The sequence below is a fragment of the Loxodonta africana genome, chromosome 8 (assembly GCF_030014295.1).
Source record: "Loxodonta africana isolate mLoxAfr1 chromosome 8, mLoxAfr1.hap2, whole genome shotgun sequence".
Lineage (NCBI taxonomy): Eukaryota > Metazoa > Chordata > Mammalia > Proboscidea > Elephantidae > Loxodonta > Loxodonta africana.
This window is the reverse complement of record NC_087349.1, coordinates 5,389,812-5,414,994: the sequence shown is the minus strand read 5'-3', so window position 1 is coordinate 5,414,994 and position 25,183 is coordinate 5,389,812. Positions and strand designations below refer to the sequence as shown.

Below are 25,183 nucleotides of genomic sequence, written 5' to 3'. Positions count from 1 at the left end.
TGCTGTGTGCTGTCAAGTTGATTCCGACTCATGGCCATGCCGTGGGAGAGAGCAGAACTGCAAAATAGGGTCTCTGGGCTGTAACCTGTATGGGAGCAGATCCCCAGGTCTTTCTCTTGTGTCGCTGCTGAATGGGTTTAAACTTCCAACCTTTTGATTAGCTGCTGACCCCTTAAATGTTGAGCCACCAGGGGTCTTAAATGAAGCCATAACTTCTATTAAAGATCAGAACATTCATGAAATAAAATAAGTACTCTAAAATTTACAGGTCAACAACACAGTCCTAAAGTCCAGATTGAACCCATGAATCACTGATTGTGGTCTCTGACATAAATTCTCACTCTATAATGAGTATGCCTTTTCTTCTTTTTCTCTATACCTCAGCTTTGAAATTGCTGTCATAAGAGCATCATTGCATATATGCGTCACAAGAACATGGGGAGCAATAAGACATGGCTCACAGAAGTCACACTGCTGGGGTTCCAGGTTGATCCAGCACTGGAGGTTTTCCTCTTCGGGTTATTCTTGCTATTTTATGGCCTCACCCTGGTGGGAAATGGCACCATCCTGGGGCTCGTCTGGCTGGACCCCCGACTGCACAGCCCCATGTACTTTTTTCTCACACACCTGGCCATTGTTGACATGTCCTATGCCTCAAGCACTGTCCCTAAGATGCTAGCAAACATCGTGATGCAAAAGAAAACTATCACCTTTGGTCCCTGCATACTTCAGACGTTTTTGTATCTGGCTTTTGCTGTCACAGAGTGTATGGTTTTGGTGGTGATGTCCTATGACAGGTACGTGGCCATCTGCCACCCCTTGCTGTACACCATGATCATGAGCTGGAGAGTGTGCACTGGTCTTGCCGCTGCTTGCTGGGTATTTAGCTTCCTCTTGGCTCTGGTCCATATTACTCTCATTCTGAGGCTGCCCTTTTGTGGTCCACAAACAATCAACCACTTTTTCTGTCAAATCATGTCAGTATTCAAGCTGGCCTGTGCAGACACTAGACTCAACCAAGTGGTCCTCTTTGCTGGCTCTGTGTGTGTTTTAGTAGGACCCCTCTGTCTGGTGCTGGTCTCCTACACTCGCATCCTCTTTGCCATCCTGAGGATCCAGTCCGGGGAGGGACGAAGAAAGGCCTTCTCCACCTGCTCCTCCCACCTCTGTGTGGTTGGGCTCTTCTTTGGCAGTGCCATCACCATGTACATGGCCCCCAAATCCAGCCATTCTCAAGAACAGAGGAAGATTCTATCATTGTTCTACAGCCTTTTCAACCCTATGCTGAACCCCCTGATCTACAGTTTGAGGAACGCAGAGGTGAAGGGCGCCCTGTGGAGAGCACTGTGGAAACAGAGATCCCTGTGAGGGGTGGTTTTGAATATCCTGGGTATGTGAGCTTGGTCCTTGTGATTCTGTCTCCCTAAATGCCATTCTGAGTCCCAGAATTCACCACCTCAGTGTTCTCTATTTTTAGACTTCCTATAAAATGAGAAAAATAAATCTTCTTACTATTGAAGCCATTTTAAGTGTGGTCTTCTGTTACTTGAAGTTAAAACCCAGTGCCGTCAAGTCGATTCTGGTAAAGGCATCCTAAATGATACATCAAACACATAAAAATATGAGTGTGTTTGTGTGCCCGTGCATATACATATATGTATATATATACACATGTACATACATGTGTGTATGTGTGTGTACATGTGTGTGTTTATATAATGTATACATATATATCTGTTTATACACGTATGCATGTGAATATTTATATATTTTATGCATGTAAGAACTCAGAATATGCATGTATGAAATAATAAAGAAAAAAACTATTTTTCAGGCAATCATCAATTTCGGATGCATGCTTAAGCTGTGATAACATGACTGTCAGCATTAAATTCATCCAAAGAGAGAAATGAAAGTTTATAAACAGGATGTAAAGATCACAAATATTAACTTTGCAAAAATAATAGTATAAAAAAAAATAAAAGTATAAAAGCTAACAAAAATAAGGCTCTGTGCGAGAGGAAGGAGAAGGAAGCCTAGAGGTTTAACGTCCCCATGTTTGTAGTAGGAAGTTGAAATAAAGGGTCTAATTATGATGTATGTGGTTTACAAACATGATGCAGATTTCAGTTTCTGGCAATATGGTAGACTAGATACCCTAACTCATACCATTTTATTTTAAACGACTGAAACTAATGAATGAAGTTATTTATACATATGTGTGTGTGTGTGTGTGTGTGTGTGTGTGTGTGTGTAGTCTTATAGGGTTGCTCTAACAAATTACCACAAACTGGATGACTTAACACCACATAAATGTATTCTCCCACAGCTCTGGAATCTAGAAGTCCAAAATCAAGATGTTGCCAGGTTTGTGTTCTCTTGAATACTCTATGAAAGAATCCTATTTGCCTCTTTCAGCTTCTGGTGGCTGTTTTCAATCCTTGGTGCTCCTTGGCTTGCAACTCTGTCACTCTAATCTCTATCTTCATTATTAAATGGCCTGCTTCCCTGTATGTCTCCCCCATGTCTCTGTATCCAAATGTCCCCCTCCTTTCTCTTATAAAGACACTAGTAATTGGATTTAAGGCCCTCCCCAATCCAGTATGACCTCATCTTAACTAATGACATCTGTAAAAATCCTATTTCCAAATAAGGTCACATCCTGAGGTTTGGGATAGACATAAATTTTGGCGTGACATTATTCATCTTAGCTATCCAGTGCTGCTATAACAGAAGTACCACAAGTGGATGGCTTTAAGAAACAGAAGTTTATTCTCTCCCAGCGTAGGGGGCTAGAAGTTCAAATTCAGGGCTCCAGCTTCAAGGGACAGCTTTCTGTCTCTGTCAGTTCTGGGGGAAGGTCCTTGTCATCAGTCTTACTCTGGTCTAGGAGCTTCTCAGAGCAGGGACTTTGGGCCTAAAGGACATGCTCCACTCCCAGTGCTTCTTTCTTGGTGGTATGAAGCCCCCATAGCTCTGCTTGCTTCTCCTTATCTCTTGTAAGATAAAACGTGATGCAGACCACACCCCAGGGAAACTCCCACTACAAATCAGAGCTGTGACCTGAGTAAGGGTGTTGCATCCCACCCTAATCCTCTTTAATATAACCTAATCTTGTCTCATTAACCACAGGCAGAGATTAGGATTTACAACACATAGGACAATTAGATCACAAAATAGAGGACAACCACACAATACTGGGAATCATGGCCTAGCCAAGTTGACACACATTATTGAGTACACAATTCAGTCCATAACAACTCTTTCAATTCTACCCATTACACTGTGTGTGTATGTGTGTGTCTGTGGGTGTGTATAAAAAGAGAAAGGACACAAATTAATAAATTCAGGAATAAAAAGAAGGCCCTTCCTACAGCTGCTGAAGACATTAGAAAATAATTCTGAATATATTTTAAAGATTTCATTTTACTTGCATCCACAATCAAAGCCCGTGGAGAAGTCAAGAAATCAAACAACATATCGCATCGGGCAAAACTCCTGCAAAAGACCTCTTTAAAGTGTCAAAAAGCAAAAGAGGACTAAGGTGCACCTGACCCAAGTCATAGGGTTTTCAATCACCTTACATGCATATGAAAGCTGAACAATGAATTCGGAAAAAAAAGAAGAAATGATGTCTTTGAATTGTGGTGTTGGCAAGGAATATCGAATGTATCATGGACTGCCAGAAGGGCAAAGAAGTCTGTCTTGGAAGAAGTACAGCCAGAGTGCTCCTTGGAAGTGGGGATGCCATGACTTTGTCTCACGCACTTTGGACACGTTATCAGGAGGAACTTCTCAGTCCCTGGAGAAGACCAGCATGCATGGTGAGGTACAGAATCATCGAAAAAGAGGAAGACCTACAACGAGATGAATTGACACAGTGGCTGCAACATTGGGCTCAAACACAGCAATTATTGTGACGATGGTGCAGGACTGGGCAGTGTTTTGTTCTGTTGTACATAGGGGTGCTATAACTTGGAACCAACTCCATGGCACCTCACTACAACAACACACACACACAAACTTGGGAAGGAGAACCATACGATAATTATACGCAAGAGACATGACAGTGTATGTAAAAAAATACAAAGGAGCTCTGAAGTATTATTAGGATTAGTAAGAGAGTTTAACAAGGTGTCTCGACGTAAATGTAACATGAAAACCCATTCTATTTTATGTAGCACGACAAACAGTGAAAACGAAATTTTACAAAATGGTACCATATACAACAGGATTAAATTTTGGCTTTTAGGATTAAATCCAACAAAGAAATACAAAGTCCCTGAAGAGACAATTGTGTGAATCTACTGAGAGTTTACGGTAACTGAACAGACAGATACTCAGTGTGAGATAGAGCATGTGCTTAGATTGAAAAACGGATTATAAGGATTACAATCCATTAATGTATCTAATTGTGCTTTCTGATATTTATTCTAGTTTAAATACACAGTATTAATCAATATAAATATTAACAACACTCAGAAAATTCAGGATTTTTTTTTTTTTTTTTGCTCTATCCTTGTTGCAAATCAGAAGCAAAAAGGTGGAGACAAATCACAACACCTCTTTGTATCCGCAGAAAGCTGTGTGAAGTGCCATCCCGTTGTCCTCATCAGATTTGAAAGTGTGCTGATTATGCATATCTAAATGAACAGGCATCGGAATATTAACCTTAGTTCTATCTCAGCGTGTGATAGCAAGCAAAATTTATTTTTTGGTCACACCTTGTGATTGTGTGTGGACTCAGTGATTTCAACTTACAGTGACCCTATATGACAGAGTAAAACTGCCCCAAAGGGTTTCCAAGGCTTTAATCATTATGAGTCAAAATTGACTCAATGGCAACAGGTTTGGGTTTTATTTGGTTTTAATCTTTATGGGAGTAGACTGCCATGTCTTTTCTTCCAAGGAGTGGCTTAGTAGGTTCAAAAAGCTGACTTTTCTGTTAGCAGCCTAGCGCTTAACCACTGCACCCCCAGGGCTCCTTAATAGCCTTGTATTACTTCAAAGTACAGAAAACATGAGCAGCAAAAAATACTACCAGTAAAACATTATTTTTACTGGAAGCATGTGAATAAGATGTGCTTGTGTTGGGTTGTGTCTATCCGAAAAGGGAGATATCAGTGTGGACTGGGAAAATTGAAGAAGGTCCAGGAGTGCTGTGAGGATTGGTGCTTTGCTTGGAGTCAAATGGATAAAACAAGGTTGAAACGGCCTTGAAATGAGAAATAAGAATCTCAAGCGTGGGAGCTGCTGGGGCTAGCACTTGAGTGAAGCAGGGAGTATACTAGACAGCAAGAAGGTAAGTGTAGTGAGGTCGTAGTGGCCACACAGACTATTTTAAAAGAGAAATGACCCCAATTTGCCTCATCTTAAACAGATAATTTTCTATGCTCTAGACAATATTCATATATTATTTCTATTTTGAAGTGCTTCTTGCACCACAGTTGAATAACCAAAACTCTGTGAAGAAATAGAGTAAGAGCAGACACTTAAGGATAAGAACAAGAAGGACTTTACAATCATCAAACATTATCATGTACAGAAAAAAAAAAAAAAAAGCAGAGGCAGTGAGCGAGAGAATTACGCTCATTTTCTGAGTAGGTCTCAATCCAGGATGAGGAAGTAAAAATTGTGGCTAAGAAACCTGGAGATGTCTGAGATGGAGGGCAAGCTGACAAAAGAAATTCAAAAACAAGACGAGGCCTATCAGAACTGCTAAGTCAATTAATATTTATCATTGAGAAATTTGGGGTGATTATTTTCCAGTAACATTATTAATTTATGACGTGACCCTGATTTTTTTGGTTTTCTCCAGCAGGGTCTTGCCTCATTTACAGAAACTCTAGCCTCATCCAGTCCCAAATCAGCCCATGCAAACACACCTCATGGGATAACTGAAAGAACAAAGAGAATAAACATGGAAATGCATTCGTTGGTTCACCTGCTCATAGGACAGTAGCAAACCTTCCATTCCCTCTAGGGAGAAAGTGAGTGGATGTAATCCCACACGGCTCCTTCTGAATCATCATTTGTGTCTCTGGAGAGCGGGCTGGATTCACAGGATGATAGAAAAAGCCCTTGCTCTCAGAAGGCAAATCTATCATAAAGTTCAGTTAACGTTCTGCGTGTGGGCTTCACCTCCCAGGGAGGCCACTTAGGGAGGAGAATCAACCCCAGACTATAGGTTCTTCCTTCTCCGTGAGAAGAATGCTCAAGGCTATGTTTGAAGAAAAAACCAGAGACTATGCCACTGTAAGTAAAACAGCTCATTGACTGAGACAGTTGTCGCAGGTGGGACTTGGAAGAGAGGGACGGATAGCCATCACTGGCTCTGGGACTAGTGACTGAAGTCCTTCCCTGGACTCTCAGCTTCTGACCCTGGGCCTGTCCTCACAGTCAGGGGCCTGAAGCATCTCAGGGTCATGACTCCCTGGTGTCCTCCTGTGGCAGCTCTAAACCTTGTCATGACCCTCAGAGAGAGGAGCAGAAAACCATCCACACAAGAGATAAGCTCAGTAGAGAGCTGAAAAGAGGTTTAGGGACTATGTGGCTGGTGCCTGTCCTTACAAATGAACAAGTGGAAGTCAGATGTGTTAGGTGCTTTGCTTCCTTCTCCATCTAGAGGTTGTCAGAAGCATGGTCTGTTCAAAGATGGTCCCTTTCTCAGTCGTCCAGGAGAGAGGTGGCAGTCTCTTAGTGGGAATGCCCAGCGCCTTTCGGGGCATAGACTGCTGCTGTTGTTCATTATTTTAGCAGAGAAACTGGTAAGCACACAACATATGTCATTATGATTGTTGGACCCAGTGGTTACTTTCCAATGATGGTTCTCAAATCCCAAATTATACAATATGTTTACACACTTAACTGCCTTTTGTGAGTTAACTCATTTAATTGATTTTCACAAAGGTCCTGTGAAAATCAAGCTGGATGTTAAAGTAGCTATTGGAGATGGAATAAATTCTCAGTCTGTGCAAAAATATGTTGAAGTTGTACCACCCTACTACCCATAAACTTTTATTTTGAGGCAATGCTAAATAACCTCTGTATGTCCCACTTTCTTTCCATAAGATCTTACTCTCTCTCTTTCTTTCTCATTGGGCTATTTGGCACTGCAGAACTGCCTTGTGAGTTTCAAAACATGAATTTTCTTCTTCAATACAGGAGGGCAGTTATGTTAAAGTAGGTTCCGGTCTCCTTAAATCCCTTTTTAAACTTAATTTTAAAAATCAAAATATGAAAACATCAACAGAAGCAAAAGTAAAATGTGTTTTTTTTTTTTTTTCCTTTAAATTCAAAAAGAGGTAAAAGGAAAAGCGAGATGATCCTGAAAGTATTCGCAGGACTATGATGGTTTTGCTGCATTTCTTATTCTAGGGATTTAGATTCTCCCACAGTGTCGTGTCGTGGTCTCCCTTAATACTACTCGTAACAGCTAGTATGCACTGAGCTCCAAATATGTATGAGTTTAATGGCATTTATTCTTCACATCTGCCCTTTGGGCGTCTATCGAAACCATTCACAGGTGACAATAATGAGGCTTATAAAGTGTGACTCCAGTTGGCATAGCTCACCTTTCAGAGTCAAGATCAAATGGTAGTCTGTCCAGCACTGCTAACCTGTGACTCCATTCTCATTCAGGGGTCAGGTCTTCTTCACCAGGGTTCCTGATAGGTCCTCTTCCCCCAACCCCCCCCCAAAAAAAAATCCATTGCTATCAGATCGATTCCAACTCATAGCAACCCTATCCATCGCAACCCTATAGGACAGAGTAGAACTGCTCCGTAGGATTCCCAAGGAGAGGCTGATGAATTTAAACTGCCAGCCTTTTGGTTAGCAGCCAAGCTCTTAACTACTGTGCTGTCACGCTATTAGGTCCTCTTCAAGCATGGCTAATTCCATCATCTCTGCGTGGACAGAGACGTGGATCCATGCAGCTCTTCCCCTCATCCTGTCCACTGAGATCTTTCTTAGAGTGCAACTGGAGCTGACACAGAAATCCTTCATTCACTACAGGTCTTTGCCTCTCTGTTGTCTTTGTCTAGTGGGAAAAAAAATATCTGGCTCCCAGAACTCTGAAATCAAAAATGCCGACCAGGCCCAGAGTTATTGCACTGATTTCCCACCTTTCTTGGCCTCAAAACCCAGCTGGTCAGCAATATTATCTGCCACAGCCACTGTCACCTCACAATCTTTGCTATGAAACTGGGACAAAGTACAATGGACATCACATGTTACGTATGGTTTAAGTGGTCTGGATGTAGTTCACATATGATGACATGATTGTTTCCCTGCAAATTCTATTTGCCACCTCTGTATTGCTTTCCTTTAGAAATACTTTGTTTCAGGATACTGGTTTCTTTCAGAAATTTCTTACCAAAACAAAGAATCACATATGAAACCCTGTAATGAATCGACTCAACTGCACTGGGGTGGGTAAAAAAAAAAAAAAAAAAATTTTTTTTTTTTAATCCCAGGTTATTTTAATTATAAGCTTTTCTTTGATGAATCAAAGAATTCTAGGCTTTTGGTAAAAAGAGCTAATGACATGCCTCCTTGGTTCCTGAAATACCCAAGTGAGTGCTATCATGTCACTGGCCTGGGTACAGTAGAAAACAGACATACAACTCGCATAGGGAGACCCCAAGGAACTTCCCATGCTGCCTCCCAGAACCCCACCTCAGGCCCAGTGAGGCTCTCCTGCCATGGGTGGTCCTCAGCCTGATGCCTCCCTTTTGTGCTCTAACCCCCCACCTGGGGTCTCTGCCCCCCACCTCCTTCTCCCCTCCTGGAGTCTTCTAAGCCTCTGCAGAACTCGGGAATAAGTTCAACCTCTCACGCCCTGCTGGTCCATGAGTTCCAGAGGCAGGCGGACCAGACTTCCTTTGAAGTCATTACTTCATTTTCCATCATTACCCTCATTCCTTGCTCTTTGTGATGTTTGTGCTCTTTCAAGAAGAACGTAAAATTTTACCAAATGCCCTGGAGAAACAGGGATTCCGAGTTCTCTGATCCCTCCTTTCTGTTCTTTGGGCAGGGCTAATTATTAACATAATTTTTGGTGTATCCACAAAGTGCCTATTCCATCTGTCATTAAATTTGTATCATCTAGGAAAACAGTTTCCCCTTTCCAAGTATGTGCTAATTGGAAATTTAATTTTATAGCTATACTTTGCCTGCCTGAATTTTAAAATATAAATCAATTAACATGAAGTCAAAATTATATCTGTCAGCTCAGTAATTTGATGGCTTACTGACCATGCTTTTTGTTTATTTCTTGGGAGGTCCATTGAAGTGTCCACCTGAGACTTTGGAAAAGAGTCTAAGATGGCTGTCTCCCTTAAGAGAAACACAGAATCCATGTAGTTACATGAATATGTAGGCTCACCTTAGAGAAAGTATCTCTCATGTTTGTAATACTTCATGGTACTCTGGTCGAATGTGTTCACTAGAAGGGACATTGGTCAATCACTGGGGCAGTGTCTAAGGAAAGACGAGATATGCACCAGCAAATGTGTGACACACTATACCTACCAGAAGCAAGCTGTTGTTGTTAGTAGCCCTCGAGTTGACTCCAACTCATGACGACCCCATGTGTGCAAAGTAGAACTGTTCCATAGTGTTTGCAAGGCTGTGACCTTTCAGAAACTTATTGCCAGATCTGTCTTCAGAGCATCTCTGGGTGGGTTCAAACCTCCAATGTTTCTGCTAGTAGTTGGGCACTTCCTATTTACACCACCCGAGGACTCCTTTGATTCCTGGACTAACCCCTGCTATGGAGTCTATTCAAATGATAGCTTCCTTAGACTAAACCCACTGCCCTCGAGTTGATTCTGACTCATAGTGACCCCATAGGACAGAGTAGAACTGCCCTGTCGAGTTTCCAAGGAGCGCCAGGTGGATTCGAACTGCCGACCTCTTGGTTAATCACTATGCCACCAGGGTTTCCTTCCTTAGATTGTTGTTAGGTGCCGTCGAGTCGGTTCCGACTCATAGCGACCCTATGCACAACAAAACAAAACACTGCCCGGTCCTGCGCCATCCTTACAATCGTTGTTATGCTTGAGCTCATTGCTGCAGCCACTGTGTCAGTCCACCTCGCTGAGGGTCTTCCTCTTTTCTGCTGACCCTGTACTCTGCCAAGCATGATGTCCTTCTCCAGGGACTCATCCCTCCTGACAACATGTCCAAAGTATGTAAGACGCAGTCTCACCATCCTTGCCTCTAAGGAGCATTCTGGTTTTACTTCTTCCAAGACAGATTTGTTTGTTCTTTTGGCAGTCCCTGGTATATTCAATATTCTTTGCCAACACCACAATTCAAAGGCATCAACTCTTCTTCGGTCTTCCTTATTCATTGTCCAGCTTTCACATGCATATGATGTGATTGAAAATACCACGGCTTGGGTCAGGCACACCTTAGTCTTCAACGTGACATCTTTGCTCTTCAACACTTTGAACAGGTCCTTTGCAGCAGATTTACCAAATGCAATGTATCTTTTGGTTTTTTGACTGCTGCTTCCATGGCTGTTGATTGTGGATCCAAGTCAAATGAAATCCTTGACAACTTCAATCTTTTCTCCGTTTATCATGATGTTGCTTTTTGGTCCAGTTGTGAGGATTTTTGTTTTTTTTATGTTGAGGTGTAATCCATACTGAAAGCTGTGGTCTTTGATCTTCATTAGTAAGTGCTTCAAGTCCTCTTCACTTTCAGCAAGCAAGGTTGTGTCATCCGCATAACGCACGTTGTTAATGAGTCTTCCTCCAATCCTGATGCCCCGTTCTTCATATAGTCCAGCTTCTCTGTCGATATACTGCTGCAGCTGTTTTTGATTGATCTTCAGCAAGCCCACCTGGGTGTCGCTTAGAAAAGAATTCCTTAGACTAAAAAAAAAAAAATTTTTTTTTTCTTTTCTAGATGAGGCTAAATTCCTCATTAGTTCTGATTCTGCATTTCAAAGCATGGTTTGGTTTGTTTTCTTTGTCATTCTTTTGGCTTTTAACCTGAGCTCCCAGAAGCTACATTACTGGTAAGGAAATGAAAAGGGCAGTGAAATGTGCTTCTCTCAATGACAAACTTCACTTCCTCAACCTGTGCAACTTTGGGACTTTGCTTTGCTTGTGCTCTCGTTCATGATTTGGTGGGTGCCACAATAATTTTCAACCTGATTTAAAATCCACTTCTACTTTTAGTCTTTAAAGAATCTTGATTTTTTTCTACCAGAACATCACAGGAAAATTATATGTCTTCTAAAGAAAAGTGAAATTGAGTATTTCCATCTGCCTTCCTTGTCAAGGATAAGTTCTTTTCTCCCATATGAAGCATAAAAAGATCTGTTCAGATTCAAGAGCCCTCTTAAAACTCAGCAAGTATCACCCTCCAGATAAGCAGCAATATTGTGCAATTACAGCTGTAGCTTATATTATGGATTTTTCCAAACTAGAAATGTCTTGTTTTTTTCCCCTAATAATACAAGATGTTTAGTAAAAAAAAAAAAAAAAAAAATGACAAAAGTTAAGTCTCTGCATATAACCTACTCTCTAAGAATTACCCCATTGCTGTCAAGTGATTTCTGACTCAGGACAGAATAGAACTACCGTATATGGTTTCCAATGAGTAGCTAGTGGATTCGAACTGCCTACCTTTTGGTTAGCATCCAAGCTCATAACAACTACCCAACCAGGGCTCCATGTCATTTCCCAATCTTTGGTAATACAAATGATGTTACAATGAGTAAATCCAGCTTCCTGTTCACCTAGGTTCAGGTGCACTGCCTTCCTGTCCCAGACTCACCAGGCCTTTCCTACCTAGAGACTCTGCACTTCCTGAGCATTATATGGGGACAGTCCCCATGGCCTCCATCGGGGTCTACTCATTTCCATCCTTAGGCTCTCTCATATGTCACCTAGTTAGAGAGACCCTTCCTGACCATTCCATCTAAAGGAGCCTCGGCGAACCAGTAACTTTCTACCACTTTACCCTGTGTATTTGCATCACAGTACTTTTCAAGTCCAACAATTCTCTTGTGCATTTATCAACTACCCTTGTGCTTTAAGGTTAATAATTCATCACGTCTTCCTGTTTCAAGTCTGGAAAAACAAATTGGGGAATAGACACAGGGACTAGGTAGAGAGAAACAAAAATGAATTCTTTACAAGGGAGGTAAATTAGAATATGGTTTACAACTATGACAAGATTTCCCCCGAAATTGCATTTCCAGCCATAGCCCACCACACCCCCACCTAGGACAGAATGAGCCCCTGTGAGCTCTCTGCCTGAAAAGTGGGCACACATATGACCACAGAAACTCAGAGGGGCAACTCAATTCCTTTACCCTGTTTCACGAGTCATAGAAATCAGGGGCAGTGAGGGGCAGAAGTATTCCTAAATGCCTCAATCCAGAGGCATAGATGTTAACTTCCCTAAATGGAACCATGAGGAGTAAACGACAGGCCACCACCCTGACCCTTCAAAATGTGTGTTTCCACCCACTACTGTCCCCGCAGTCCGAAGCAGAGGCTGGCACTGATCATGCAATCGAGGGATATTTGTTAAGGAATTGATAAAATGCAAATTTAAATTATATAAGACCGTCCACATATCATGTAAGCAGAGATTGTCACTGACAACACTCGGTATTATGGCCGCTCAGGTGAGGTATGATTCACCCACACTGTCTGTGGGAATAAAGTTGGTACAAATTAGCATGAAAGAAGCTGGCATGAGGTATCAGGAGCCTTGAAATGTCTCTATCTTGAGAATTTGCAATTTGACTTTTAGAATATATCCTAAAGAATCATGAATAAAAGAAAAAAGTTCAGTTCGGAAGAACATTTATCTCAATGCTACTAAAAATAAGTAGGAACCAAAGTTTTCCAAAAATGGGAAATTGTAAAAAACTGTCTGTGACAATAGAATATTGTGCTGCTTTCAAAGAATATCTATAAAATATTATCTTAACACATATTAAATGTAAATTTAATTAAATGAAAATAGCAGTTTAAAATAATCTGTAACGCTTAAAGAACTGAAGAAAAAATTCAAGCCTCCAGTTGCAATATTAAAGGATTCTGAGGGGAAATTACTAACCAACACAGAAAGCATCAAAAGAAGATGGAAAGAATACAGAGTCACTATGCCAAAAAGAACTGGTAGATGTTCAACCATTTCAGGAGGTATTATATAATCCGAAGCCAATGGTACTGAAGGAAGAAGTCTAAGCTGCACTTAATTGTTCTTATGAGGAGCCTATACATAGATTAAGAGACAGTCATTGGAAGAGAACAAGGGAATACTGTGCGGTTCAAAGTCAGGAAAGGTGTGGGTCAGGCTGAGCAAATTAATCTGAGGAGCTGGACTATATGAAGAAAAATATAGCATCAGGATTAGAAGAAGACTCATTAACAACCTGCGTGACACAAATGACACAACCCTGCTTGCTAAAAGTTAAGAGAACTTCAAGCACTTACTAATGAAGATCAAAGACCACAGCCTTCGGTACGGATTACACTTGAACATAAAAAAAAAAAAAAACCTCATGACCCGACGGATAAGTAACATCATGATAAATGGAGAAAGATTGACGTTGTCAAGGATTTCATTTTATTTGGATCTACAAACAGCAGCAGTCAAGAGATAAAAAGGGGGATTGCATTGAGCAAATCTGCTGCAAAAGGCTTTTTTAAAACTGTTAAATAGCAAAGATGTCACCTTGAAGACCAAGGTGTGCTTGACCAAAACCATGATGTTTTCAATTGCCTCATATGCATGTGAAAGCTGGACAAGGGATAAGGAAGACCAAAGAAGAATTGATGCCTTTGAACTATGGTGTTACCAAAGAATATTGTATATACCATGAACAAATCTGTCTTGGAAGAACCACAACCAGAATGCTCCTTAGAAGCAAGGATGGTGAGACCACGTCTCACATACTTTGGACATGTTACCAGGAGGAATCAGTCCCTGGAGAAGGACATCATGCTTGGTAAAGTGGAGGGTCATCGAAAGAGAGGAAGACCCTCAATGAGATGGACTGACACAGTAGCTACAACAATGGGCTCAAGCATAAAAAGAATTGTGAGGATGGGATAGGACCGGGCAATGTTTTGTTCTGTTGTACATAGGGTCACTATGAGTCGGAACTGACTCAACAGCACCTAACAACAAGGTTTTAAGATGAGGAAAACGTAGGAATCATTTTTTTTTTAATTCTGTTGGATTTGAACCTTTAACCTGACTTAAAAGTAAAGCTAGCTCTCAAGTTGTTTCTGAGAAACTGGAAGGAAAGTGGAAAGGGACAGCACTAGGTTCTGCAGTGTCAGGGATCTTGCCATCCTGCCTTTCGTGGTCCTCAGTCCCCGTCTGCTGGGGGAAGGCCCCAGTTTTCCCTGGAAGAGAGACCTAGAAAAAACTAACCAACTATTGGACCAACTCATCTCCCTGCCAGTGACCTGATCAGAATCCATCAGAGCAGCGACAGGATGTTACATTGGCAACAGGTGACGAGGAGGAAGGTTCCCAGCTGATTTGATGGCAAAGGGAGTTGCCAAAGCTGGAAAGACATGGTGATGACAGAAGAGTCTGTCATAGCAGAATGTAAGATAAGTCCTGAGATTTGTCTTCATATTCAGTTATAAAAGGGAGAAAAGAGAAGAGCCAAACAAAATATCATTACAACTAAGTGTAATCACTGTTCATATAAATTGGTTTTGTTACGCTTCACACATAAAAAGCCTGCAGAAATGTCATCATCTTTAGCTCTACTTAAGACACTATGTACACACATGCTCATTGTTTGTAGCCAAAGAATTCTTTCAACTGATGCCCAATTTCAGTACCAGGTACTGACTAGGAGGTAATGTCATGGATTGAATTATGTCCCCCCAAAAATGTGTGTGTCAATGTGATGCACCATGATTACCAATATTGTATGATTTTCGTGTATGTTGTAAATCCTGCCTCTATGGTGTTAATGAGGGAGGATGGGCAGCAGTTGTGTCAGTGAGACAAGACTCATTCTACCAGACTGGGTTGTGTCTTGAGGCAATGTCTTGAGATATAAAAAAGAGAAGGGAGCAGAGAGGTAGGGGGACCTCATACCACCAAGAAAGCAGTGCAGGGAACAGAGTGCATCCTTTGACCCAGGGTGCCTGCACAGAGAAGCTCTTAGTCTGGGGAAGATTGATGAGATGGTCAACAGAGAGAGAAAGCCTTCCCCTGGAGCTAACACCCTGAATTGGGACTTTTAGACTACTTTACTCTGAGGAAATAAACTTCTTTGTTAAAGCCATCCACTTGTGATATTTCTGTTATCATAGCACTAGATGACTAAGACAGTAAATAAAACTCCTGAAGTAAATCACAAACTCTAGAGACTGAAAAGAGGTATTAGAAGATGCTTTCAAGAGTATCAGTCAACTGCTGAAAAGAGAGGGCTAGAAAGCTTCAAAGGAACTGCAAATAGTGAAGTTATTTAGAAGGGATTTCAAATCTGAATGAAGTGGTGGAAGAAGAGCCCATTTGGGGCAGTGGTTAAGCACTTGGTGGCTAAATGAAAGGTGGGCTTTTAAACCTACGGGTGCTCTGTGAAAGAAAGTTGTAGCAGTCTGTTTCTGTAAAGATTACAGACTTGGAAATCCAATGGGGCAGTTTTATGCTATCCTACAGGATCCATATTTATGCCTATTCCCAAGAAAGTTGATCCAACCAAATGTGGAAATCATTGAACAATATCATTAATATCACATGAAAGCAAAATTTTGCTGAAGATCATTCAAAAGCAGCTGCAGCAGTATATCGACAGGGAACTGCCAGAAATTCAAGCCAGATTTAGAACAGGATATGGAAGCAGGGATATCATTGCTGATGTCAGATGGATCCTGGCTGAAATCAGAGAATACCAAAAAGGTGTTTACCTGTGTTTTATTGACTATGCTAAGGTATTTGACTACGTGGATCATAACCGATTATGGATACCATGGCAGAGAATGGGAATTCTGAAACACTTAATTGTGCTCATAAGGAATCTGTACACCAAGAGTCAGTCACTCGAACAGAACAGGGGGATACTGCAAGGTTTAAAGTCACGAAAGGTGTGTATCAGGGTTGTATTCTTTCACCATACCTATTCAATTTGTGTGCTGAGCAAATAATCTGAGAAACTGGACTACATGAACAAGAACGGGGCATCAGGATTGGAGGAAGACTCATTAACAACGTGCGTTATGCAGATGACACAACCTTGCTTGCTGAAGGTGAAGAGGACTTGAAGCACTTACTAATGAAGATCAAAGACCACAGCATTCAGTATGGATTACACCTCAACATAAAGAAAACAAAAATCCTCACAACTGGACCAATAAGCAACATCATGAAAAATGGAGAAAAGATTGAAGTTGACAAGGATTTCATTTGACTTGGATCCACAATCAACAGCCATGGAAGCAGCAGTCAAAAAATCAAAAGATGTATTGCATTGGGCAAATCAGTTGCAAGAGATCTCTTTAAAGTGTTAAAAAGCAAAAATGTCACCTTGAGGACTAAGGTGCACCTGACAAAAGCCATGGTGCTTTCAATCACTTCATATGCATGTGAAAGCTGGACAATGAATAAAGAAGGCTGAAGATGAATTGATGCCTTTGAGTTGTGGTGTTGGCAAAGAATATTGAATATACCATGGACTGCTAAAAGAACAAATAAATGTGTCTTGGAAAGAAGTACAACCAGAGCACTCCTTGAAAGCAAGGATGGCAAGACTGCATCTCACATACTCCGGACATGTTGTCAGTAGGGATCAATCCCTGGAGAAGGACATTGTCATGGATTGAATTGTGTCCCTGGACTATTAGAGAATAAACTTCTCTTTGTTAAAGCCATTTACTTGTAGTATCTCTGTTATAGCAGCACAAGATAACTAAGACAGCATCACACTTGGTAGAGGGTCAGTGAAAAACAGGAAGACCCTCTACTAAATGAGTTGACGCAGTGACTGCAACAATGGACTCAAGCACAACAACAATTGTGAGAATGGTGCAGGACCTGGCAGTGTTTTGTTCTGCTGTGCATAGGGTCGCTAAGAGTCGGAACCGACTCGACGGCACTTAACAACAGCAACAGGGTCACTATGAGTCAGGTTCAACTTCATGTCAATGTTTTATGCACCATTAGGAGCCCCAGTGGCACAGACATTAAGTGCTCAACTGCTAACCAAGAGTTTGGCAGTTCAAACCCAGCCAGTGGTTCAGAGGGAAAAACACATGGTGACTTGCTTCCATGAAGATTACAACCTAGGAAACCCTGTGGGGAATTTCTACTCTGTCCTATAGGGCCACTATGAGTTGGCATCAACTTGACATCAATGGGTTTGGTTTGTTCTGAGTGGATAAGTGAGCAAGCATACAGGAACAGAGGCTCCATCGTTCCATGTCCTGGAGCAAAAAGGCAAGAAAGCCTAGAAAAGGAAACTGCCAAAAATTACGAGGGTTTTGTCAGAGGTACTTGTCTTCTAACTACAGATCAAAACTGTGCCCTGAAAGGGAAGTCAGAATGCTTGAACTCTCCAAAACAACGTGTATGTGTGTCTGTTATGCTATTACATAGGACATATTATATGCTCTATTATAACATTTTTTGAAACCCTGGCGGCATAGTGGTTAAGTGCTATGGCTGCTAACCAAAAGGTCGGCAGTGCGCATCTACCAGGCGCTCCTTGAAAACCCTATGGGGCAGTTCTACTCTGTCCTATAAGGTCGCTATGAGTCCAAGGAGTGCCTGGTGGATTTGAACTGCTGACTTTTTGGATAGCAGCTGTTACTTTTGGTTATTATAACATTTTATTATATAAGGAATATTTTATACATATATATACCAGTTGCTGTTAAGTTGACTTCAACTCACATCAACCCCATGTGTGTCAGAGTAGAACTGTGTTCCATAGGGTTTTCAGTAGAAGATTTTTTTTGGAAATAGATCACCAGTCCTTTCTTTTGAGGTAGTCAAGCCCATTAATTGCTTGCACCACCCAAAGACTGACATATTCTCTCTCTCTCTCTGTATACATATACAACCATGTCTCTATCATCTGTCTGTCTGTCTGTCTATCCATCATCCATCTGTCCATCCGTCCGTCCATTCGTCCATCCATCCATCTATCATCTATACATGCGTTGTTGTTATTAGGTTCCGTCAAGTCAACTCAACTCATAGCGACCATATATACAACAGAACAAAGCACTACCTGGTCGTGCCCATCATCACAATCCTTGTTATGCTTGAGCCCAGTGTTGCAGCCACTGTGTCAACCCATCTCCCTGAGGATCTTTCTCCTTTACCTGACACTGCACTTTACAAAGAATGATGTCCTTCTCCAGGGACTGATCCCTCCTGACAACATGTCCAAAGTATGTGAGACGTAGTCTCACCATCCTTGCTTCTAAGGAGCGTTCTGGTTGTACTTCTTCCAAGACAGATTTATTCCTTCTTCTGGCAGTCCATGGTATATTCAATATTCTTTGCAACACCATAATTCGAAGGTATCGATTCTTCTTTGGTCTTACTTATTCATTGTTCAGCTTTCCCATACATGTGAAGCAATTAAAAACATCATGGCTTGGGTCAAACACACTTTATTCTTCAAGGTGATATCTTTGCTTTTCAACAGTTTAAAGTGGTCTTTTGCAGCAGATTTGCCCAAGGGAATGTGTCTTTTGATTTCTTGACTGTTGCTTCCATGGGTGTTGATTGTGGTGGATCCACGTAAAATGAAATCCTTGGCAACTTTAAACTTCTCCATTTATCATGATGTTACTTATCGGTCCAGTTGTGAGGATTTTTCTTTTCTTTACATTGAGATGTAAGCCATACCAAAGCACATACTGAGCTTCATCAGTGTTTCAAGTCCTCTTTACTTTCAGCAAGTAAAGTTGTGTTATCTGCCTAACGCAGGTTGTTAATTAGTCTTCCCTCAGGCTTGATGCCTTGATCTTGTTCACATAGTCCGGATTCTTGGATTATTTTGTCAGCATACAGACTCAATAGGTATGGTAAAAGGATACAATGCAAACACACACCTTTCCTGACTTTAAACCATGCAGCATCTCCTCGTGCCATTCAAAAAACTGCCTCTTGATCTATGTACAGGTTCCTTATGAGCACAATTAAGTGTTGCATTACTCCCGTTCCTTGCAATATAATACATAATTGGTTATGACACACACAGTCAAATGCCTTACCATAGGCAATAAAACACAGGTAAACATCCTTCTGGTATTCTCTGCTTTCAGCCAGGATCCATCTGACATCAGCAATGATATCCCTTGTTCCACATCCTCTTCTAAATCTGGCTTGAATTTTTGGTATTTCTCTGTCTATGTACTGCTGCAGCTGCTTTTGAATGATCTTTAGCAAAATTTTACTTGTGTGTGATATTAATGATACTGTTCAGTAATTTCCACATTCAGCTGGCTGGTGTCTGCATTAGGTTGGTCTCATAGTTTAGGAGGCTAAAAATTCATATTCAAGGCTCTGCTTCTAGAAGAAGGTTCTTTCTTTCTACTCTGGGGGAAAATTCTTGTCTCTTCCTCTGTTCCTTGGTGATCTCCAGGTGGCATCAACCTCTCTCCATTTGTGCTCCATTCCCTGGGCGTAATCTGCTCTTCTTAAGTCAAGGATGATTGGCTTAAGACACACTCCACATTGATGGTGTCATTAATGTAACCAAGAAAGTCATGTTTCCAAATGGAATTACATGCACAGGTAAGGGTTTAGGGTTTACAAGGTCTGTATTTGGAGGACACGATTCAGTCCATGGGAATATACATAAACTTGTTGTTAGTTGCCATTGAGTGGCTTCCGACTATTGGCGCTTCCATGTGTTCAGAGTGGAACTGCTCCATGTGGTTTTCAAGGCTGTGCCTTTTGGAAGAAGATCACCAGGCCCGCATTGTCAGGCATCTCTGGTGGGTTTGAACCACCAACTTTTCCACTAGCGGGCAAGTGCTTAATGGTTTGCACCACACAGAGACTCCTATGCGTATGCATTATCTCTTCTATTCCATTAAATACAAGGCAAGATTTTTCTCATGTTTTTATGGGCACACTGAGTTAGTTTAACAACATATCTAAAAATAAAACTTCAAAATGCACCCACAGTGATTCATTTCTGAATGTTCTCTGTTTCCAACATTCAGTAAATATTCTGTGTCTTTGCTTACTCTTCAGCTCTGAGCTTCCTGTTGCAGCCGTGGCCCTGTCTGTCTCGGCCACAGGAACATGGGAGGCAACCAGACATGGATCTCAGAGGTCACCCTTCTGGGATTCCAGGTGGACCCAGCACTGGAATATTTCCTCTTTGGTCTCTTCTCTTTGCTCTACATCTTCACCCTGCTGGGGAACGGGACCATCCTAGGGATCATCTGTCTTGACCCCAGGCTGCACACCCCCATGTACTTCTTCCTCTCACACCTGGCCTTCATTGACATGTCCTACGCCTCCAACAATGTCCCCAAGATGCTGGCAAACCTTCTGAACAAGAAAAGAACCATCCTCTTTGTCCCTTGTATAATGCAGGTATTTTTGTATTTGGCTTTGGCTGCCACAGAGTGCCTGATTTTGGTGGTGATGGCCTATGATCGGTATGTGGCCATCTGCCACCCGCTCCATTACTCTGCCATCATGAGCTGGAGGCTCTGCATCACTCTGGCTGTCACTTCTTGGGTGTGTGGCTCTGTCCAGGCCCTGACCCAAGTGAGCCTCATCCTGAGATTGCCCTTCTGTGGGCCTCATGAGATCAACCACTTCTTCTGTGAAATCCTGTCTGTCCTGAGTCTGGCCTGTGCAGACACCTGGCTCAATCAACTGGTCATCTTTGCAGCCTGTGTGTTTATCTTACTGGGGCCACTCTGTCTTATGCTGGTCTCCTATACCTGCATCCTCTTTGCCATCCTGAGGATCCAGTCCAGGGAGGGACGCAGAAAGGCCTTCTTCAGCTGCTCTTCCCACCTCTGTGTGGTGGGGCTCTTCTTTGGCAGTGCCGTTGTCCTGTACATGGTCCCCAAATCCAGCCACCCTGAGGAGCAGCAGAAGGTCCTTTCTCTGTTCTACAGCCTTTTCAACCCCATGCTGAACCCCCTGATCTACAGCCTGAGGAACACAGAGGTGAAGGGTGCCTTGTGGAGAGCACTGTGCAAGGAGAGGAGAATGTGAGAGATATCACAGAGCCATATGGTGAGGCTTTGCCTTCGTGGGACATGGAAGTTGGAAATTGCTGTACCGTGTACTAAAATAAATGTCACCTTAAAATACAAGAGTACAGACCTAAACATAAAACCTGAAACTATAATACATCTAGAAAAAGAAAAGGAGAATACCGTCATGACATTGAAGTGGTGTAGATTCTTACAGAAGTTACAAAAGCCAGTAGACTTAAATTTTGAAAATTTGACAACTATTGGATCTCTTTAAAATTAATCATGCTGCTCATCAAAGTCATCACTAAGAAACAACAAAAAAAAACGAAGTCAGGGACAAGTTAATAATATTCATACTGCATATATTCAGCAAAGGAATTGTAGCCTGAATACATAAGAAAAACTCATAAAATAATAAAAATGATAAACAATCAAATTGTATAAAATAGACAGAGCACTTGAATAGACACTTCTCAAAATAAATGCAAGTGATTAATAACCACATGAAAACAGGCTTATCATCATTTTTCAGAAAAAAAAAAAAGAAAGTAAATAAAACCTACAATAAGATACTATTTCATACCCATTGTTTTGTTTTTAGGTGCCATCAAGTCCGCTCTGACTCATAGTGACCCTGTGTACAACAGAATGGAACACTGCCCATTCCTGCACCATCCTCACAATCATAGTTATGCTTAAGCCCGTTGTTGCAGCCACTGTGGTTATCCATCACATTGAGGGACTTCCTTTTTCTTCCTGATTCTCTACTTTACCAAGCATGATGTTCTCCTTCAGAGACTGGTCCCTCCTAATAACATGTCTGAAGCACCTGAGACAAAGTCTCATCATCCTCTCTTCTAAGGAGCATTCTGGGTTCACTTCTTCCAGGATGGATTTATTCCTTCTTCTGGCAGTCCGTAGTATATTCAATATTCTTTGTCAACACCATGATTAAAAGGCTTCAATTCTTCTTCAGCCTCCTGTATTCATTGTCCAGCTTTCACATGCATATGAGGCAAATGAAAACTGCCTGGCTTGTGTCAGGTGCACTTTAGTCCTTAAAGTGATATCTTTGCTTTTAAATACTTTGAAGACGTCTTTTGCAGCAGATTTGACCAAATAAGATTTTTTTTTTTATTTCTTGACTCCTGTTTCCTTGGGTGTTGACTGTGGATTCAAGAAGAATGAAATCCTTGACAACTTCAGTCTTTTCTCTGTTTATCGTCTTATTGGTCCAGTTGTGACGATTGTTTTCTTTATGTTGAGGTGCAATCCATACTGAAGGTTGTATGTAGTCTTTGATCCTCATCAGAAAGTACTTCAAATCCTCTTCACTTTTAGCAAACAAGATTGTGTCATCTGCATACCAAAGTTTGTTAATGAGTCTTCCTCCAATCCTGATGCTGTGTTCTTCTTCATAAAGTCCAGCTTCATGTATTATTTTCTCAGCATACAGATTGAATAAGTATTGTGAAAGGATACAACCCTGACACACACCTTTTCTCATTTTAAGCCACGCAGAACAATTGCCTCTTGGTCTACATACAGGTTCCTCATGAGCGCAATGAAGTGTTCTGGAATTTCCATTCTTCTCAATGTTATCCATGATTTATTATGATCCACACAGCCCAGTGCCTTTGCGTAGTCAATAAAACACAAGTAATTGTCTTTCAGTTATTCTCTGCTTTAAACCAATGGTATCCCTCATTCCTTGTCCTCTTCTGAATCTGGCTCTAATTTCTGGCAGTTCCCTATTGATGTACTGCAGCAACTGCTTTTGAATGATCTTCAGCAAAATTTTACTTGTGTATGATATTAATGATATTGATCAATAATTTCTCCATTCCGTTGGATCACCTCTTACAGTCTGTTGCTCAGGTAGCTGTCTTCCAAATTTTTTGGCATAAATGAGTGAGGGCTTCCAGAGATGCATCAGTTTGTTGAAACTTGCCAATTGGTATTCCATCAATTTCTAGAGCCTTGTTTTTCACCAATGCCTTCAGTGCAGCTTGGACTTCTTTTATCCGTACCGTTGGTTCTTGATCATACGCTACCTTCTGAAATAATTGAACATCAGCCAACTTTTGTTTTCTTGGTGTAGTGACTCTGTGTATTCCTTCCATCTTCTTTTGATGCTTCCTGTATCTTTTTTTTTTTTTTTTTAGTATCATTGGATATTTTCCTAGTAGAATTCTTCAATATTGTAACTCAAGGCTTGAATTTTTTCTTCTTTCAGCTTGAGAAATGCCAAGTGTGTTCTTCTCTTTTGGTTCTGTAACTCCAGGTCTTTGCACATTTCATTATAATACTTTACTTTGTCTTCTCTAGCCAACCTTTGAAATCTTCTGTTCAGCTGTTTTACTTCATTACTTCTTCCTTTCACTGTTTCTACTCAACTTTCAAGAGCAAGTTTAAGAGTCTCTTCTGATATCCATTTTGGTCTTTTCTTTCCTGTGGATACCCTGGTGGCATAGTGGTTAAGTGCTACAGTTGCTAACCAAAGGGTCAGCAGTTCAAATCCACCAGGTGCTCCTTGAAAATTCTATGGGGCAGTTCTACTCTGTCCTATAGGGTCACTATGCATCAGAATCGACTCAACAGCACTGGGTTTTTTGTTGTTGTTGTTGTTGTTTGTTTGTTTCTTTTCTATTGTTTTAATGACCTCTTGCTTTCTTCATGTATGATGCCCTTGATGTCATTCCACAGCTCATCTGATCTTTGGTCATTATTATTCACTGCATCAAATCTAATCTTGAGATGGTCAATAAATTCAAGTGGAATATACTCAGGGTTTTTTTTTTTTTTTCTCTCGTGGACTTGATCTAATATTCTTCAACTTGAACTTGCATTTGTGCAATTGGTGATCTGATCCGGATTCAGCTCCTGGCCTTGTTCGAACTGATGATATTGTGCTTTTCTATCACCTCTTTCCACTTATGTAGTTGATTTGATTCCTGTGTATTCCATCTGGTGATGTCCATGTGTATAATCACATTTTATGTTGTTGAAAAAAGAAATTTTCAATGAAGAAGTCGTTGGATTTGCAAAATTCCATCATGCAATCTCTGGCCATATTTTCCAAATACTGTTCTTCCTTCTTTGTTTCCAACTTTCACATTTTAATCATCAGTAATTATCAATGCATCCTGATTGTATGTTTCATCAATTTCAGACTGCAGAATCTGGTAAAAATCTTCAATTTCCTTATCTTTGGACTTAGTGGTTTGTGTGTAAATTTGAATAATATTCATATTAACTGATCTCCTTATAGGTGTATGGATATTATCCTATTACAGCCTTGTGCTTCAGGATAAATCTTGAAACATTCTTTTTGATGATGAATGTGACTACATTCCTCTTCAATTTTGTCATTCCTGGCACAGCAGACCATATAACTGTCAGATTCACTGTGGCCAATACCAGTCCATCTTAGCTCATTATTGCCTAGGATATCAATCTTTATGTGTTTCATTTCATTTTTGACAAATTCCAATTTTCCTAGATTCATATTTTGTATATTCCATATTCTGATTACTTATGGATGTTTGCATCTGTTTCTTCTCATTTTGAGTCTTGCCACATCAGGAAATGAAGGTCCCAAAAACTTGATTCCATCTACATCATTAAGATCGACGCTACTTTGAGGAGGCAGCTCTCCCCCAGTTGTCTTTTGAGCTCCTTCCAACCTGAGGGGCTCATTTTCTAGCACTGTATCAGGCAGTGTGTCACTGCTATTCATAAAGTTTTCACTGGCTAATTTTTTCAGAAGTAGACTACCAGGTCCTTCTTTTTATTCTGTCTTTGTCTGGAAGCTCCACTGAAACCTGTCCACCATGGGTGATCCTGCTTGTATTTGAATAACGGTGACATAGTTTCCAGCATCACAGCAATGAGCAAGTCACCACAGTTTGACAAACTGACAGGTGTATGGGGAAAAAGATAATAAAATACTGGGAATCTAAAATATACATCCACATAATTTGGTTTTAAAGCTGAAA

General features: G+C 41.0%; 2 protein-coding genes across 2 annotated transcripts; both read left to right on the top strand.

Annotated features, from left to right (window-relative positions):
• Positions 1–435: 435 nt before the first annotated feature.
• Positions 436–1,540, top strand: LOC100660918 (olfactory receptor 2A12). The gene has a single exon (XM_010600119.3). It carries the CDS (start codon positions 436–438, stop codon positions 1,366–1,368), a length of 933 nt encoding a protein of 310 aa, XP_010598421.2. The 3' UTR covers positions 1,369–1,540.
• An 18,728-nt stretch (positions 1,541–20,268) lies between these two features.
• On the top strand, positions 20,269–21,692 carry LOC100660628 (olfactory receptor 2A5-like). The gene has a single exon (XM_003420568.3). It carries the CDS (start codon positions 20,269–20,271, stop codon positions 21,199–21,201), a length of 933 nt encoding a protein of 310 aa, XP_003420616.2. The 3' UTR covers positions 21,202–21,692.
• Positions 21,693–25,183: the final 3,491 nt, after the last annotated feature.